Source organism: Silurus aristotelis, assembly GCF_946808225.1.
Source record: "Silurus aristotelis genome assembly, chromosome: 2".
In the NCBI taxonomy this organism is placed as follows: domain Eukaryota; kingdom Metazoa; phylum Chordata; class Actinopteri; order Siluriformes; family Siluridae; genus Silurus; species Silurus aristotelis.
The window spans coordinates 8836893-8856055 of NC_139575.1; the positions used below are offsets into that span (position 1 = coordinate 8836893).

The 19163-nt window shown below is 36.6% G+C and overlaps 2 protein-coding genes across 3 annotated transcripts in view; one reads left to right on the top strand and one right to left on the bottom strand.

Moving 5' to 3' along the window:
- Positions 1–19163, top strand: part of ddr2a (discoidin domain receptor tyrosine kinase 2a) — a 359575-nt gene that overhangs the window by 61842 nt on the left and 278570 nt on the right. The gene's annotated exons all lie outside the window — the stretch shown is intronic.
- On the bottom strand, positions 1163–18767 carry il12rb2 (interleukin 12 receptor, beta 2a). Of its 2 annotated transcripts, none has more exons than XM_083566793.1 (16): positions 18607–18767; positions 18340–18471; positions 15914–16153; positions 13563–13677; positions 13261–13433; positions 12302–12444; positions 9217–9358; positions 8031–8110; positions 7319–7511; positions 6363–6545; positions 5790–5888; positions 5557–5706; positions 4860–5009; positions 4190–4289; positions 3779–3866; positions 1163–1915 (listed from the first exon to the last, which is right to left on the bottom strand). In XM_083566793.1, exons 2-16 carry the CDS (start codon positions 18407–18409, stop codon positions 1433–1435), a joined length of 2409 nt encoding a protein of 802 aa, XP_083422919.1. In that variant the 5' UTR covers positions 18410–18471; positions 18607–18767; the 3' UTR covers positions 1163–1432. The 2 variants fall into 2 exon arrangements, with proteins under 2 accessions (XP_083422919.1, XP_083422918.1); XM_083566792.1 differs by having other exon boundaries at positions 4190–4292.

The window sequence follows — 19163 nt, forward strand, 5'->3', positions numbered from 1 at the left end:
ACTGTATTTTTAAGAGAGAAAGTCATAAAGGAAAAACACAAAACATAAATCCTGCCGTTCATTGCGCCCAACTCAATAGCACCCAATTAATGATTATTTTCTTATAACCGTGTGCAAACAGGTGTTTTATATTTCTTATCTGATCCTGCTTAAAATATGTGCAAGATGTCTGGTGTTAAAATGCACCAGAAGCAACTATTTTCTGTTATTTTCAAATATCTGACCTTGTACAGGAAGAAGACCTTGTACAGGAAGAAGACTTACCAGTCTATTTAGACATCCCCTGGTGATGTGATACCTTTTACATTTACAGGAAGCTTAGGATATGTACATTTAATACCAAATACCAAAGCAATAGCTTTATTCTGGAGTTTTGGATATCAGGTAATGATTGATACTGATTCTCCTTAGTACACATACCTGAATACTTTTACGTTTTTGTGTCAGATGTGGTTGACACATAGCTTTAAAATAGTTTCTGTACTATTTGCTCAAAAATGATCAAAAAGCTTAAATCTCTTTAATCTCTTTCTAACTTCCAGAAGAAAACTGGTGCTGAGCTTCAGTTGAGCAGGGAGTTCTTGAAAAATGTGAACCGAGATGTGTTTTTCATCAAACATTTAAATCAATATGTTTTTAGGTTTGTATACAAAAGGTCTATAGAAGTAAATTTCCGTCTCTTGCTTCTCCCCGAACAGTTCACTGGAGCAAAAGTAAACCAGCACATTAAAGTCTCAGGAGGGTTTAATTCTTGCAAAATGCTTTTTATGAATGATTTCTTACTAGCTTAATATTTCATTAATATTTTGGTCTTCTCTTTGGCCAGGAGCATTTGCAGTACAAATAATACTTTTAGAAAAAACCTCCAGAAGTATGACTATATTTTGGAAGTTCCTTTAAACATTATTATTTTTTTTTTATGTTTATATTTTATTATTCTGTTCTTCAAATTCTTACTTAATTTTGTTTCGATTGGCCAGAACAAAGCAAAAAAAAAAAAAAAGCCATTGCTTCTTCATTAATGTAGAATGTACTTATTGTATGTTGTGTTCATCTTGAATGCTTTACAAACATGTATAGGATTTGGAACGATAGATCATTGCTTGCTCTTTTTTTTTTTTTTTGCAGAAAAAAACCAGCATGACTTAAAAACAAATCCTTTAAGTTTTTTTTATTTATTGATTTTTTTTTACATACAGAGTATTTACATCTGCAAAATATTAAACTGAGGTTGTTAAGTTGTAAAATCGAAAAAAAAAAAAAAAAAGTCTTAAAATATAATGAGGTTAACATGAACATAGCGATCAGGTGTTAGTGTTAATTGTTTAAAAAGAGTTCAATTGAAAGCAAAACTAAACAAGGTGGAAAATCTGTGCATCGTAAAAAAGGATTCTTTACATTATTTAACAAAAGCCCTGCACTTCGCAGAGCTTCAGACACAATCTAACAAATCACTGCAGTCGATTTTCACTGAATCAAGAGTCAATTTCCCTCCAATGGATATGAGCGGTTGCAGAAAGGGGCTCTTGGGGCAGGGGAAGAATTCAAATGCCTTGTGCTCACTCTCGCCCCCATCATCGCATTCATAAACATCATCGTCCTCGTCCTCGTCCTCTTGTCCGCTCGTCACGCCGTGAGTCGAGATGTAGTCCACGGTAATGTCTGTGCTCCTGGAGGCCTGGGTGGTGTCTGAGCTGCTCGACTCATTGGAGAAGCTCTTCAGGTAAGAGCTGGGGATGTTGTGTTGATACGGTGATGATTCGGCCTGCAGTTTGCCTGGGTGTAGTGTTTCCTCAGCGGAGACTGTCTCGCCCTTGGAGAATGTCTCCTGGGGAAATTCTTCCACCTCGACTGTATTCGGCTCCTCTTCGCTCATGCTGGAGTCGCTCAGGTGCAGCTGCAGCTTCATCTCACCCTGAGTGGAAAGAAAAGCAAACCGGACCACGTTGAACACCCACCATGTCTATCATAAAGGTGAAATACTAAGAGAAATGGACAGAATGCAGAGATGAAAAGTAGGTACATAGAAAGGAAAAAAATGAATTTATCCAAAAGGACAAAATTGTATGAAATATATTTAATAATATATTGAATATATTTAATAATAAGCAACTCCTCCGAATTTACTAACAAGAAAGCACATTGTCCCATCCATTATTTTACAATGGGCTGAAGTTAAATTTTGCATTTGAAGCAGCGCTACCGGGAGCACACGTGCATCTTTGACATACTGCATCCTTTCGTTTTCAAAAAACTGCCATTTCCGCCAGGTAGATTTTGCTGTGGTTTGACTACTGCTGTAGTCATCAAGTGTCTCCACTTTTGCCACAGCAGGAAGTCAGAAACTGTATAATGCTCCAGCTAAACCTGCAATTTTGACACCTGTAGAACTGCCATTATTACCACCTATATATATATATATATATATATATATATATATATGTTTATCTGAGTGTAATAAATCATATCTGGTTTATACTGACATAACTTACTGTAGCATTGTAGTTCAAATCCTTAGAGTATCAGGAACTAGAGAGGCCATTCTTCTTCTTTAAAAGTTGTATTAAAATCAAAAAGCGGTGCCTGAGAAAACCTGGCAAATGTCCCTGTGGCTATATTTATGAATATTATGAATTTTGAATTTCAATGAGTGCTGGAGGGTCGATGTGGGTGTGTCCACAGACAAAAATATTCTTTATGAAAATATAGATTGACTTGGTACAATGAATACCAAGGGAGTGAAGACAGTAAAGTAGGGGCATCCCTGACTAATGATTTACACTGTCGTATCAGAATTGTCAAGCCTTTCCTATAGTCGACTGATAAACTAAATAACAGCAGAAAGGCCACACTGAAGACAGGGTTTGCATTTTCCATGTCGGCGAATCGAATTAAATCGACTAAATTGCCTGTGCGAGCGTGCTCTAAGTATAACGCAACATCGATGCATTGAAAAACAATCAAAAATTGTATCGGTCACGGATCATGGAAAGTAAAACAAATCTCTCACAGAGGGACTTGGATTTATTCAGGTGTGTTAAAAATATTTATTAAAAGCTTCTTTCTTTTCACGTTTTTTTTTACAGCATAATAGGCTGTATATAAACTTATTGGGAGAAAACCGGTAGTTCTATGTGAAATCAGACATTGAGCACCCCCATATAACTAAAATGGCATGATCCTTGTTTTATAACACCTCTGGGAAGATTCGACTGTGAGATACTGGAATAAGGCTCCTCCTATTCGGGGTCGGCCCTACAGTAGAGCGCATACGATCTGTCTCCTGATTTGTTTGATGTTATTCACCCACTGATAAATGTATGGATGACTTCATAATACAGTGTGAAAGGACCTTGATGAGTGACTGTGGTACAACAGTGTGGGAAAACCTGGCTAGCGATATGTGGCCCATAAGTGACCATCACACTTTGATCAATTTGTTGGTGAGTGCTGTAATGAAACCGTTTCATTTATAACCAGATACCAAGAGTTAAAATATCTGTTATGCTCCTGCACCATAATGTCATTTAGAACTTAGTAGGGTATCACTAATTAATACTATTGTGGTAAAACAGTTCTGATGATGGAAAGGTAAATCATATCGTACCACCTAGAGTGTATTATAGATCTCATTTGCGCCTCATAGAGTGACCTAACCGATATAGTAAACAGCGTGTCTTGAATCCATTAAAGCCACATTTTAATCCTTCACCAATTACAAAATAATTCGTATGTTTAGCCTATATGTATTAATAAAGAGTATTCAGTATGCCTTTACCTCCTCACTTGCACACTCTTTTGCCCATTTGCTGTTTGCAGGATCTGGGACGATGCTTGGCATTAAGCAGTGACAACATCCTGATAATCTGAAAGAGTTTTTCACAAACAAATTACAAAATGCTTCTCAGTTGTGTTCTTTTATTAGATGATCTATTTGGCCGAAAATATATTGACACCAGACAATCACACCCATACTTTATGTGGCTCGTTTCAAACGCACTTCTAGAAAGTTTCAAGCCCAGATTTACGGAAAAAGGTCTAAACCTTTTCCCAAAATCGGATGAAAAGCCTTCCCGGAGGAATGAAATGTATTATTACAGCAAAGACGCCCAACAACAAAGATGGGTCTTTTTGCTCCGGTGTCCATATACTTTTGACATTTTTCAGTTGCTGTGGATTGCATTCTTACCTTCTGTGTACTGAAGGTAGCTGACATAAGCACAGCAAGCACAGACAGGTGAAGAAAATGATGCCACCCAATAAGAAGAGAAAAAGCACATGCTTCTCATCTGCTAAAGGAAAAAATTAACAATGTGAGGAATAAAGCAGGATGTAGGTAATAAATTTAGAAAGCTAATTTTTTGTTGGTCAGTCTAATGGTTTCGAAAGTCTTTGGCCAAAGGTTACAGCATTTAAAAATAATTATGCACAATTTTGCCTAGTGAGGCGTTTTTATTAAAGAAGAACATTCTTACTGCAGACAAAAACATGGACAAAAACAGGCTACTGTGGGCACAAATACTACACAGAAAAACACTGTTTACTGTGTGTTCACTCTTTATCTGCTGATTTTGCTGAGCTTGTACCCACTGTAGCCTCGGATTCATGTTCATGGTTGAAAAGAGTGAAACCTGAGATGGCCTTCCACTGCTGTAGGCCATCTACCACAGGATGAGATGCTCTTTAGTTAATCAAGGTTCTAAACAGTGGTTATTGGGTTATACAGTGTGTGTGTGTGTGTGTGTGTGTGTGTGTGTGTGTGTGTGTGTGTGTGTGTGTGTGTGTGTGTGTGTGTGTGTGTGTGTGTGTGTGTGTGTGTGTGGATGGGTGACAAACATTAGGACATCATTTGTCCATACCTAATGTTTCTCTGGAGGGTTTTGGTTTGAACTGCCGATGATTTTCTGCAGGGCTTTCTCCTGCTGAAGTCCAAGCTGAGACCCACAGTTTGTATTTCTGTCCCAGCGTCAGGTCCCTGATAGTCACCTCTCTCTGAGGGTGCGGGACGTCTGCAACACAGTTCAGCTTCAGTGAGTTTTACAAACTAGAACAACTGCAAATTATGCAAATGCACATGTGAGCCTGTGTCTGGGTATCGGTTGCAGTCTAAATGTAATTTCAGAGCACAGATTTTCCTGGTGAACGATATAACAAGTAATTAAAATACAATCGGCATTAGATTAGGTCCGAAGCTAAAAAAAATATTTTATTGGCAAAAATTACAACTGTTTACTAAAATAAATAACAAAAAAAAAAAAAAATGTCTTGTTTTATTTTAAACCCTCTACCGGGGAAGTGGAAGCTTAGTGGTTAAAGCTCTGGGTTACTGATCAGAGGGTTATAAGCCCTGGTATTGCCAAGCTGCCACTCTTGGGCCCTTGAGAAAGACCCCTAACCCTCTGTTCTCCAGGGGCATATGCGAAGAAATGTTAACAAATAAAAAAGACCCCTTTACAGTGTACATGCCACAGGATGCTCTTTATCTAATTAAATCACAATGCTATCAATTCGATGACACTCAACATCATTATAACCTATACATTTATAGCTGCTTACTGTAAATTTTAATTTTGCCCGCTGAACCACTCAGGTAGATGGTGTATTTTTCCAGACAGCCTCCTCTCTTTGCTGGTGGGATCTCACTCCATTTTACCTCCACTCTTTCACCTTGCACATTGATGCTAGGCACAGGACTCTGTAGTGGAGCTGTGGGTTTCAAGACACTTATTTTACATATTTTTTTAAAAACATAATTTAATGACCAGCTTTGGTAGAAGCGACCCTCTCACCTGTCTGCCAGGTGGAGATCTTGCTGAAGTTGGCTTTCTTTGTCCCAGATGAGTGTAGGTAAACCACTGCACCTTTATAGCACACTGCAGGCTGTAAACCTGTGCACAATATATTTTTATTTTATATTTTTATGAATATTGTTTAAATGTCTAAGTTGTCTAGATGGCCACCATTTGTGGTTCAGCCTCTGTTATTCCACTAGAGGCAAAATACAGCAATGAAAGGAAATATTTTAAGCAGAGCTGAAGATGTTGAGATTTTCATTGGGAGTGACAACGATGGACAGGATTAAAAATGAGCTCATTACAGGGACAGCGCATGTAGGACGTTTCGGAGACAAGGTGAGGGAGGTGCGATTGAGATGTTTGGGACTTTTGCAGAGAATGGACATGAGGAATATCGGAAGAAGAATACTGAGAATGTAGCCGCTTGAAATTAAAGAGTCAGATGTAGAGGACAGAGTAGCATGAAGACAGATGATCCGCTTTGGTGACCCCTAATGGAGCAGTCGAAAGAAGAAGATGAAGCAGCTGTTGCAGATATTCTGAAGAACACCTTTCACACCTACTGACCAGTAATATGTATTGTGTTAAGATGCCGTTTCACTCTGATCCACTGAAGTTCCTGCATACTTCCCACAGGAAACCACTCTACCAAGAACTCAGTCACTGTGTCTGCACTGGCAGGTCTCGGCCAAGAGAGGGCGACACTGTGATTATTCACGGGAGTGTGTGACACCTTGTATGGAAGAAAAGCTGCAAAACCAGAAAAGTACAACAATTATATTCAGTAAATTTATACCCCAGTGCATTAACACATTAATGATATTATTGGTGTAAAATTGGTTTAATCTGCAAGGTTCCTTTCACCCCCATCCACCATTGTGGTTTCTTTATTTGTTTAAGAGTTGTACTGATTGTTGCTGTAAATGTATTATCTTTCTTTAGAAATCAACAATTTATTGCCTTTATTAGAGTAAAAAAAAAAAAATCCATATCCCAGCATGAACTTTTAACTCACACACTACTAAAGAGTTCATCTCCAGATCATTCAGATTTGACATACTATAAAGTGCATTACCTGTACCAGATTTACACAATACTTACACAACATTAAACTATAAATGATGTAATTTGTTAATAAACTAATAATAGTAGTTACTATGTTGCGATGAATTTTTTTATCAATACATCCAACAGATACTAACATGCTTGGAATGCTAACAATTGTTTTTTTCATGACACGTGAAACCATCATCATTCATATCCTTTCAAACTGCTGGTCAAGCTTCATCACAGGGTAACTTACCACCCTAAGAGAAAAGCGCTGTTCTGCATACAGGATTTTACATCCACCCATGATTGATGGCATGGATGATAGTTGCATTACTGGTATTTGCACTACCTACAGACCTAAATTGTTTTGTTGCAAGTGCATACACATAAAAATGTACAGATGTATACTGTAATTTAAAAAAAAAAAACATGAACAAAAAGCACTGAATGGGCATGTTGAGGATGTGGCCTACCTATAGGCTGCAGCTGAATGAGTCTGGCAGGAGACTGGCCTTTGGAGTTCCTAGCAGAAATGGACACGTTGCAGGGAAAACATGACACGCTGAATTTTTTTCTAACCACAGCAGTCTCGTTGCTGATTCCCTTTTCACTCACTGTCACCATGTACCTCTGAATCTTTCCTCTGGCTTCTGAATTGTTCAGCTCCTAATCACAAAGTGAAAGATATAATGTTTTCATACTGGTGTACCCGAATACATTTTGGCTCATAAGTATTCAAACAGTTCTGCTGACCACCAAAATGCATTTGGAAGCAGTCAAGATTAACGTCAGAGCTTGCATGTCCTCAATTGGTCACTGTCCGAATATTTATGGACCTGACTGTCTACTTGCATAAAGCATCAAAGTAATAAAAGCAGCACTGGAATTCATTATGCGAAGCTGTGATTTCCTCTTAAGCCTTTTTTTACAGGCAGAAACTTGAAAGCCTTTTGGGTTTTGTTTCAAAAAAGTGGTTGTAGATTTCACAAAGTATGTCACTTCTTAGTAGTGGTTTGACCTTTTAAACATGTGAAATGTTGGGCACTCTGAAAGTCTGGAGCAACTGCCTAGCTACAACAAAACAAAATCAATGTCCGGATTGCCTGAATACACAACCTCTTTCAATGAGCTGGAAAAATAAAGTAATTGTGTTTGTTATGTGAGTAAACTGCATGTAATACTTGCCTTCCAAAATAACTGGAAAGACTTGCTGACTGTTCGGGTAAGGTCTTCAGTATACCACACATCAAGCATTGTCACAGGAGCTAAAAGAAATAACAAAAAAAACAAACAAAAAAAGAATAAGCATATACTTGAAATGAAAATGGACAATGTAGGATTTTAAAGCAATCAAAAAACTTGGCAAGGCACCCAACACTTCCACCCCAAATATAGACACCTAAAAATAAAAAAGTTCAAATAACACAAAAAAAAAAGAAGAAAAAAACAGAACAGAAATTTTTTTTTGCATGCTTAAGGGGAGGATCAGAAACTGATCAGACTGCTGACAGAAAAATCTGACTTCTTAATAGAGCAAATACATATAAAAGAATTTTAACATATCAGCATCCTCCATTCTTCTTGCCTCCTTATTACACATTGATAAATCTAATGTATGTTTTTAATAAATCCAGATAAATAATCTAGATAATTACTCAGTACAATCAAAAATGCAGAAGTAGACCCAGTGTTACTATTTTTTATCTTAAGAGGCACTCTGGAAGGTGATCCCAATGACCCAATATTCATTCATCTTCCATAACTACTCTTGGACAGAGTATCAAATCTAACCCTGGATAAGATGCCAGTCAATCATGAGGCACCAAACACACAGATGCACCTAGGGTCAATTTAGAGTAGCTATTTCCATTACAGGCGTTTTTATGGAAACATAAGAACTTATGGTATATAAATCGTAACCTAAGCCCAGGATTGAACTAAGGACACTTGGGGATGTGATGCAGAAGTAATACTTGCAGCAACATTGATTTAAATTAGATTAGATTTTGATTTGTTCTAAAAACTAGAATTTAATACGGGAGTCCAAGTGATGAGCTTTTTACATTCAATCCACAGACGCATGTAAAATCCATACAGCAATATTTTTTCTGATGTTAGACCGAGCAAGCACTTCCACTTCCATGTGTGATGCTGATACTATACATGACTGTAGTTCTGCAGAAAAATAAAATAAGTCAGAACGTGCACTAATCTAACACAATCAGCCATCTCTGTGTATGTTTCCATTACAATCCCCAGCCTGAGTGTATATCACCAAAAACGCCATGTTTCAAATGAGTCAAATAAATATAACCTTTGAGTTATGATCAAATGAAGAGACTAAAAGAGTCCATATGGTTTGAATCACTACCTTCTTCATCAGTCATGCCCTCGATCCTGGTCCACTCGCTCCACAGACCTCTGGTGGGGCCAAGTTTCCACCTGACCTCGAATATGTATGTGCTATATGGATTTAATGAGGTTACAGTCCAGCTAGTTGCTGAATTGGTGTTCTAATAGAGAAAATAACAATAATTATACTCAACAATAATGATACTCAACATACAGATCACATGACTAACTACTGTAAATATATAGGAAACTATTAAGAACTATATTTTTTAACTCGTTAGATAAAATTATCTGATTCTGAATACTTTGAAGCAATAATTTCAAGCAAATTCGCTAAACATCATGCTATACTAGCTATTTTTTTATTTATATTATGTTATATATATGTTATGCTAATTATTTTCTGCATTAGAGTATAAATACACATAAAAAAACACTTTGAAAATTCCACACTGCTATGGAATCAATTTCTATAATTATTGCACCTCAAGTCTGCAACTAAGGTACATTAAATACCTTTTCAGTTTAGTTTCAGTTTAGTTTTGAAACAGTTTCTCAGTCACATTTCCTCTTTGCTGCACTGTTAAAGAACAACAGCCAGAGGATGTTACACCACTATTATTGTCTTGACGCTGTCTGATGTCTTTTTTTTCCTATTTAAAAAAAACTATATAAATATTTGAAACTATGAACTGATGGTGGAAATTTCTCTTTTGAAGTTTGCATTGAAGTAAAAACAAACCAATAATAAAAAAAAAGCTCTGAATAATTTTTTTTTTTACAGTGCAAAATGTCTTCCAGTTGTGTCACACCATGAGGATTGCAAAAACCCCTTGACATTTATCTGTCTAGTTCTGAATCAGCCCACAAAAGTTTTGTAATCTTTAGACTCATCTGATCAGTAGGTTTGTGGGCTGCCAGTAAGTCAGCGTTTTAATGCAATCCTTTCATGTGTAAAAAAACTAAATACTGTAAGAATGTAAAAAAAAAAAAAAAACCTGGTGTAATGATCAATAAATAAACAGCAGATATAATACATTTGTGCAAACCATCTACATTTTACTGTTTAGTATTTGGAGAGTTCAGGGTTTTTGTTGAGCAACCCTAAAGAAGCGTGTTTGGCAGGTCAATTGAGTTAACTGCACTGTAGCCTATACATTACACTATATAATCTTATGCACATTTTTACAAACATTTAGAAAAGTGTTGAAATTGTAAGACCCATTCTTATTTTTTGCTATACACTGAAGACGTTTGGGTTTCTTAAAAATAATTGTAAAAAATGAGCATGAGATGATCGATCGGAATTACAAGACGGCCAGATATTTACATCTAGACGTGTTCAATAACTATGGTACCTTTGTTGGCAGAGCATCTTATTAAGAGCAAATTATAGGTTAACTCTAGTACAGTAAAACCCCATTGGACGAGCATAATTTGTTTGCTCGTATGTTCGAACTAGTTTTCCCCATGAGAATTAATGTAAAAGTGAGAGCGACCAAGGGACACGAGATGAACTAAGCGACTGATGCTACCCTCCGAAAGCGGGGAACCGGCAGTGTGGGTTTGCTCGTACCTTCAAAATTAGCAAAATAGGGTAAAATTTTGCGAGCAAGGTCGCTCGTATCTTTGTTTGCTCGTACTATTAGTTGCTCGTACAACAAGTTTTTACTGTACATAAAAATAACATTAAATCTTTGGCTGCATAACCTTTTTTTGCAATAACAGCATTGAGCCTGTGACCCACTGGTATGATCAAACAGTTTTTTCTGGATTGTACCACACTATTAGTCTATTAGTTGTTTTAGGGGGTTTCACCCTTCAGTCTTGAAACTGACTTTGACTAAATTGACTAGATTAACTGAAGTCCTCCACTTTTTTCCTCCGTAGGCAAAAATGTTTTATATCATAGTTTTGCTGCATCAAGGTCCTCCAAACTAGATTGGATTAATCTCTATGTAAATTGGCAGACTGAATGTTTTTGTAGCTTTCCGAATTTACTCCACTGCTACCATCAATCAAATTTAGTGTGCTTGTTCCAGACGCAAGCCCAAGCCTACACTACCTCCACTCTACATTTCTGCTCTTGATGCCTTCTTGAAACAGTGGATTGTGACTTTCACCCACTATCCAACTGTTGGTGATGTCACAGACTGTTGCTTTTGGGTTTTTCTTGGGTGTTTCAGTCATCAACTGCTCTTGTTTTCCATGGCTGGATTGTGCAATGTCTAGTTATTTGTACAACAGGGGTTTCCGCACATTTCCAAATTGTATATTCACTATATTACATATGATATAAATGCTTAATTTTCTTTTTCTTCTAGCTTTTAAATATCCCGCGTAAGTTCTCAAACAAGCACAGTCATTCAGATCCATTCATTGAAAAATACATGGGACTCAAATAAACGGTGGAATGTTCAAAATTGTTTAACACACCTACATTAATATAAAGGGAAAACCAAGACTGAACTTCAATCAGCACATCTACAAATCATTTAAAACCAAACAGCTCCAAAGCGTTCGTTTTCAGCTCCATAGAATTATTTCTCAAACAAAAAGTAGCTGCCACTCGCTAAACAGAAATGCAACTCTGTGATAATATCTTTAATAAATCTATTATTATTTTACCTCTATCATTACGTTCCATGACTCATTCTTGACGCCACCCTTTCACTAGAACGTACACAACCCACAAGATGACATCCTCATAGCCTTTCTTGAGAATTCCAAAAAACTAGGGGCGTAATTTAATACGATATCTCAAGTCGATATTTTTCATTAAAACTGGAAATTCATTTAGATACTTGCAGCCCTTTGATGACGGGCCTTTGATTTCTAAATCAAATAACTCATACATGCATTTTAAAAAAGAAACCTGTCTCTTCTATTCCCTGTATTTATGTTAGTTCCTCCTGTTTTAAACAATATACAACAATAATGAAAGTAAACGTGAATTATAGAAAGTACTGTCAAAAACGTCAAAAACACCATCTTCACATTCAACATTAGGTCCCGATTAACACAGCATTTAGTATTCCTCATATGTAGCAGTGCATGTTGTGTACTGTTTAGAAATTGCAGTGATTTGTTCCATGTGTACGTACTTTGAATAAAACAGGGTTCCAGCTTTTCTCTTTCTCTTTATATTGGATTTCTACCACTTGCATTTTCTGTGCATTGTCTGTATAAAGCTGGCATTTTCTTGAAGAGCATTCCACCTTCGTTATATTGGGGCTCTGCGGTTTCACTGCACATGAACAGATCAACAGAAGGAGAAAGGGTTAGCGTGCGAACAGTGTGTTCATTGACTATATGACACCTAGATATGCTTTTTAATGGATATACACTATAGTTTCAATCTCTAATTAACCTTATTGGACAGGAAGTGATGGGATCTGGAGTAATCGGATGTATTAGTGTCCTATTGGGATGTATTAGTGTGTGTAACTCTCATGGAACTCATGGAACATATGTCCAAAAATGTTTTTTTTCTACCACATTGTTGGTCATAAAACAATAATTTGATCTGTAATCTCCTTTTAAAATGAGCCAACATGCACAGAAATAAAATCACAGAGGAGCACATGATATAATGATGGTTACTCCAGATTACATCATATATATATATATATATATATATATATATATATATATATATATATATATATATATAAAATTCATATACATTATTCATGTGAAGTGTCAGATTTATATAATGCAAATGAATTCAAATGTGAACTATAAAGACAGTTGTTATTATAGCTTTTCTAACACTTGCTTTTTTAAAATGTAGATTTATGTAATTTGTCACAAAGAACTTCTGTAATTTTATGCAACTTTACAAAATGCCACTGTTTATTTTGATTCGTCCTATAGGACAGGGTCCCAAAGGAAATTAAGCTTATCTACACATATCTACACCAAAAGTGTACCACTCTTTACAATCTCACACTTACTTACCAATCTTAAACCATAATGCTTTTTCTTGTTTTCATGCAGACACAATTGAAAATGACAAAAATGACAAATTCCTGAAGTAAAACAAAATTTTTAATTACTGTACCTATCTTATGAAGATTGAAGCTGAGGACAGTGGAGTTTTGAGAGCCAAGGCTGTTATTAGCATGGACCCACACTGAGAAATTGGTTTGCCTGCCAGAGACAGCAAACAAGGCAGAATTGGCTCCATCGTGGACTGCAAAACTTTCATAACGTACAGGAGGGGCCCCATGTACCCTGCAAAACAATGTAACTCATTAGACAATAAGGATCAAGAAGGTTCTGTGTGTTTGTGTGTGTGTCAATAGAATTACTTTCCTTCAAGAAACCTAAAGATCTTGCCAAGAAAAAGCGATATTTACTAACCAGAGATGTGATGTGGTCTTGACATGCGTTTCCCATCCAGTTTTCCATGTGCAGTTTACTTTGCCAAATTCTCCCTGTTGAATACATGTAAGGTTTTGTGGAACTGCAGGTGGATCTAAAAATAAAGACACAAAAGTGTGAATTACATAGTCCATGGGGTATTACGGGTGTGTGTGTATGCACATATGTACAGTTTGTATGAACAAACACGTATGGAATTATATTTGTAAACAAAAATGTGTTAAATAACCCAGAATATGTTTTATAATCTTTGACTGTACAAAGTAGCTACATGTAGTTGTAATTACAGCTTGGCAAACTCTCATCAGATTCATAATGGTTTTTAATTCACAGGAGTGCATTATCAAGAGTTTATTTGTGAAATTTCTTGCCTTCTTAATGTGCTTTAGACCATCAGTTGTCTTGTGCAGAGGAAAGGGTGAGTAAAGACTCAATAGCCCAATTGGTGCTACAACAAGTATTATACAAATCCATATTATGGAGAGAGTGCATTAATAATTTAACAAATGAAGGTTAGTCAGTCCAAAAAATCTAAGGAACTTTAAACGTATCATCAAGTGCAGTCTCTAAAACCATTAAACACTATAAAACAGGCTCTTATGAGGGCTGTCCCAGGAAAGAAAGACCAAGAGCTACCTCTGCTGCACGAGATAAGTTTATTAGAATTACCAGCCTCAGAAATGGCCAATTTACATAAATGCTTTCAACATCCACCAAAACACCACTCTAGTTTATGTAAGAACTAGGAGAGTGAAGGAGAGTGAAAGAGAGTGATGGAGCCCTGCATTTGATGACATGGCTTTCACAATCACCTGATCAAATCCAGAAAAGATGGTTTGGGATGAGCTGGAATGGAGAGTGAAGAAGTAGCAGCCAACAAGCACTCAACACATTTGGGAACCCCTCAGGATCTTTGGAAAACCATTTCAGGTGACTACCTCATGAGGCTGACCAAAAGAATGTCATGAGTGTGCTAAATACTATAATATTAAATATTAGTGTATGAACATATTGCACTGGTTTTTAAAGCCTCCACCCTATTATCACACTCTTGCATTGGCCTAAGTTTAAACCTGTATTTCACCTGGCAGGTTTCTACTTTATCTAAAACCAATGTAAAATTTGAAGTCTGCAGAGTATTTAACTGGGTGGTGAATAACAATCTAATGACAAAGTGTCATTAGAATTACATTATAAAATTTACAATTCAACTGATTTTCAAAAAGAAAAATATGTTTTACAATAAACTAATTAATTCAATTTGATATCTGGCCTTATATTTCCATAATAGTTTTACCATTTTCGTTTCTTATCCATAGTAATTGCACATGCTCTACAGCTGGGGTAGAGTAATACGAGGTCATTGTATTCCTTTAGCAATTGATGTTAACCTTTCTGTTCTGTTTACGAGTACAGACAGTTGATAGCAAAACCAAAAGCAATATTTGAGGATCACATTTTCACTAGTAGCATTTCCTATTTTAAAGCTTTACAGTGGTACAAATGTAAACATGCTTGCAGACTCTTCTCTGTTCTTGCAAACAAACTTCCACTTGATGTCCAAACAGTTGAGTCACTAGAAGTCTTTAAAGACATAAACTAAAGACTTACTCCTAAAGATCTTCTAGAGAAAACTGAAGACCTGCTTAAAGACTGGTACTCTACTCTACTAAATTTTTCTAGAGGTTCATAAATGATCACAGCTTGTATTTAAAGAAGATTGATTTCTAACTATCTTTTTTATACTAACAGGTTTAGATGGATGGTCTTCTTAGTCTATGTCCTAATGCATTCACATTTATGACATTTGGAAGATGTTCTTATCCAGAGCGACTTAATTATCTAATTTACACAATTGAGCCATTGAGGGTTACAAAGTTTGCTCAAGAACCCACAGTGGCAGCTTAGTGGTTTTGGGATTTGAACTCACAACCTTAACCAATGAACCAGTTTTGGAATGTGTTTATTAAATTTATTTTTTTCAAAAATCAATAAAAGTGAAAATGAATGACTGAGTGTTGAATAATTGAACTAAATGCACCCAAAAGGTATGCAAAAATCGTATTTGCACTTGTACATATTATTAAACTAATTCTACAATTGAATGTGCTTTCAAATCAGAATTGATGACATGGGGCAACAATTAATAATGAATAAGTACACGTTTTTTTAAATAAAGGGTCAGGACCCTTCTACAGCTATTTGCTGTTGGTTCTAATGGAAAGGATTCCTAACAAGAACTAATATACAAAATAATTTTCCTAACAAAAGCATATATACTTTTACAAGCATTGGTATGCGCTAAATAATAAACTGCATATAATACTTACACCCCGGAATGATGTCGGTGCCACAGGGTTCTGGCTCGTGTTGACATTTGCACGTGAAGGTGGTGGCCCGTGTTAGATTCACAATGCTCATAATCACCGTGGTGGAATTCAAGCTGCTGTGTTTCAATAACACTTCATCTTGGAAGACCAGCTTGTTGCATTCCTTCCTGAAGATGCAGTAGATCTGGAAGCTCGAGCCCATGTGGACTTCGTGCTTCGAGTGCACAGAGCATATTTTCTCTATGAAACACAAAAACACAACAGAAATGATGCTAATGGGAAGTGGACGCATGGCGTTACAGCAACGCATTCATGATCTTTTCATCGATTCGTTTACTTCGCTTTAGCTTTATAGAACTTTTGTCCATACCAATATATCCCTCATATCAGCAGGATTATTGCAGGGAGGACATGGAGAATTATTATAATTTTTTTTTTTTTTTTTGGGGGGGGGGGCACCTCTTTTTATACACTACTCAATTATTTAGAATCTGTTTAAAACTATAGTTTAGATTTAGAAGACATGATCCAGACAAGTTGTATGAGTCTCTGGTATATTTGCAAAAGTACAAAAAAAAGTGTTTATACCCTACAAAACAATGTTAGCAGCTTCTGATTGGTAAATGTTCACTGGTAAAGAAGCACTTGGTGTATAATCACGTGATATAATGTAGCAATATGTTTGTAAGCAAAGTAAAGTAAAGCAACTACAAAGCCCTGTTCTGAAACCTTTCCCATATCAAAATAAGGAACTTTTACAAAGTGCTGACACTGGAGACTTCTTCCAGAAATGTTCAATAAATGTCTTCGCATAAAAGACTTCACAATTGTGCACTATGCAATACACACAAAATCTGCGAACATGAAATGTCACCCACAAAAAAACATGCGTAGGTTGGCACTATAAACATGCATGAAGGCGAACCTGTGATTTAAAGCTGCCATTATTGTATGAGCTTTAGCAAATTAATCAGCACCTTCTGAGCAATCAGATTTGAGACATCTTTGCATTGAAAATTCAACGATCAAATACTAACATCCTTGATTACAAACAAGTTCTCACAGCTGGAGTTTATGTATAGTGAAAATGTCTTAGTGAATCTTAGTGGACCCTGTGTTCTGGGGTCCCCAAGGCTAATAAGGTTCATTTATTTATAACGTTGAGCAAATTTGGGAAGTAAAATGGTGGAAAGGAGACTTTCATACTGCAAACTGGTAACAAATTGTTATTAAAAATGCAGCGGTGGACAGTTACAAAGTAAATGTAATTCGTTGCTGTACTTAAGTAGCTTTTTCACGTATCTGTACATTACTGAAGTATTTCCATTTGGGGAGACTTTAACTTTACTACATTTCAAAGTCAAATATCTTACATTTTACTACAATTTGAGAAATCAGTCGTTCCTTTTTATTTACGAGTAGATAAAAACCTTAACTGCTTAAGCACGCAGCAAGCAACCAATCAGTGTAGAGCGCGCCTTGTTTTAAACTTGGTTTGATTGGGGATCTACTTATCACGAAAATACATTTTAGCATCAGTTCACCAGCAAGCAGAACATTTTGAGAGGAATAAATAATAAAGAAACTCCTGACTCGAACTTGCCACAACATCCGTGGCCTTATTTTCAAAGTATTGTTTTAAGTAGTTAAAAAGAACGTTTTGTGCTCATGGTAATTTTAATAATCAATAAGTGTCTTTTCACATAAACTGAGACGATCAAGTAAAGAGTCTTGTTATGAAAATTATAATAGGAACATAAACGCCATAATAAATCATAGTACTTTGGATACTTAAGTGCATTTGAAGGCAAATATTTTTGTACTTTTACTCAAGTGAAAGTTTTATCGGGAGCACTTTTACTTTTTACTGGAGTCATATTTTACCTACTGTATCTCTAGTAGATTATCATCCACTGAACCTTTAACATAAACCTTTAATAGAAATAACTGTGTAGAAACTTAAGGGATAGTAAATTAAATGGGAAATGGATACATTTTTACTTTTCCTTGTAGCTTTTGGTTTTTATCTTTTTATATTTGACCTTGAAAAGTATATTTCATTTCTAAATGAAAGTCTATAGTAAAGAGTAAAGTTTTCTGAAAACTGGACCCTGCTGAAAAAGTAATAAAAATAATTGTAATTTGTTAAAATGGTTATAATTCTGAATATTACATACCAATACAACCCTGGTGGCAATTTGGTATCTGCTGGACACCATTAGAGACCATTAGGACATCATGTAATTCAGATTCCAGCAGGCTTTTACTATTGTTTCTTTGTTTCGAGGATATGATTTAATTATATACACAAACCCACTACTTAATGGGAACCATTTGGTAATAGTTTTAATGGTGTTTTCAGCAAAGACAGGGATTCTTGGACAACCCAGGTGACGCAGGAGTTGAATTTAGGAGTCGACTCTTACCTGCGGGCGCTCCGGTGGTCAGAAGTAGAAGGAACATGAAGGTGGAGCAGACGTTGCCTTCAGGAAACATCTCATCCACTTCATCCAACAGTTATTTAGGTCTGCACCCATCAATCTTCATCTCACCACGAACTGAAGAATATCACAGATAACTTCTCAGACACAGGGACCGACAGCGTTCATACACACCAGAAGATACAGAGAAGAGCACAGAAGAACAGCTCGGTAGAAGCCAAAGTCCACAGCCTGCTTGTTTTAGTGACTTACCGGAGACATGTGTCCGAATTGGCCGTAATAGCCTTCGGGTGTGTTCACTCAGTCGGTCTTTCTTACGTGGTGAGAGACGAACACCTTCATATGAACAGGTCCGCGTCTCGACACGCGTCATTGCCAAGCGCGCGACCTCGCGGCGTGCACGCGCAGTGGGGGAAACGCGGTCACGCGCGTCACCGTCTTCGCCCTCAGCATCTCAGTTCCCTTCACTTTGCACTGCAATGTACTTGTGAAACTCTTACTACAGTCATTCTAACACCTGACAGCCAGCATTAAACACATACAAAACACAATCATGAAATCCACATGCAACCTGTGCACTGTCAAATTCACTTCAGAGTGATCTGGGGACAGACAGACAGACAGACAGACAGACAGACAGACAGACAGACAGACAGACAGACAGACAGACAGATAGATTCATTTATCATCAAGGAGCGTTCAACACAAATGTGTCAGACGGCTATTGTCATAATAAAAATTTTCAGAAACACTGTATAACCACATACTTCTCAAAACCAAGAAGACCTTAAAAAATTATATTCCAATTG

Coding starts and splice junctions, on each gene's coding strand:
- il12rb2 (XM_083566792.1), bottom strand. CDS start 18,409: ATGTTTCCTGAAGGCAACGTCTGCTCCACCTTCATGTTCCTTCTACTT. Junction 12,445..13,260: donor CTTCAATCTTCATAAGATAG/GTACAGTAATTA, acceptor GTTCATGTGCAG/TGAAACCGCAGAGCCCCAAT. Junction 9,359..12,301: donor GGAACCCTGTTTTATTCAAA/GTACGTACACAT, acceptor TTTCTCTATTAG/AACACCAATTCAGCAACTAG.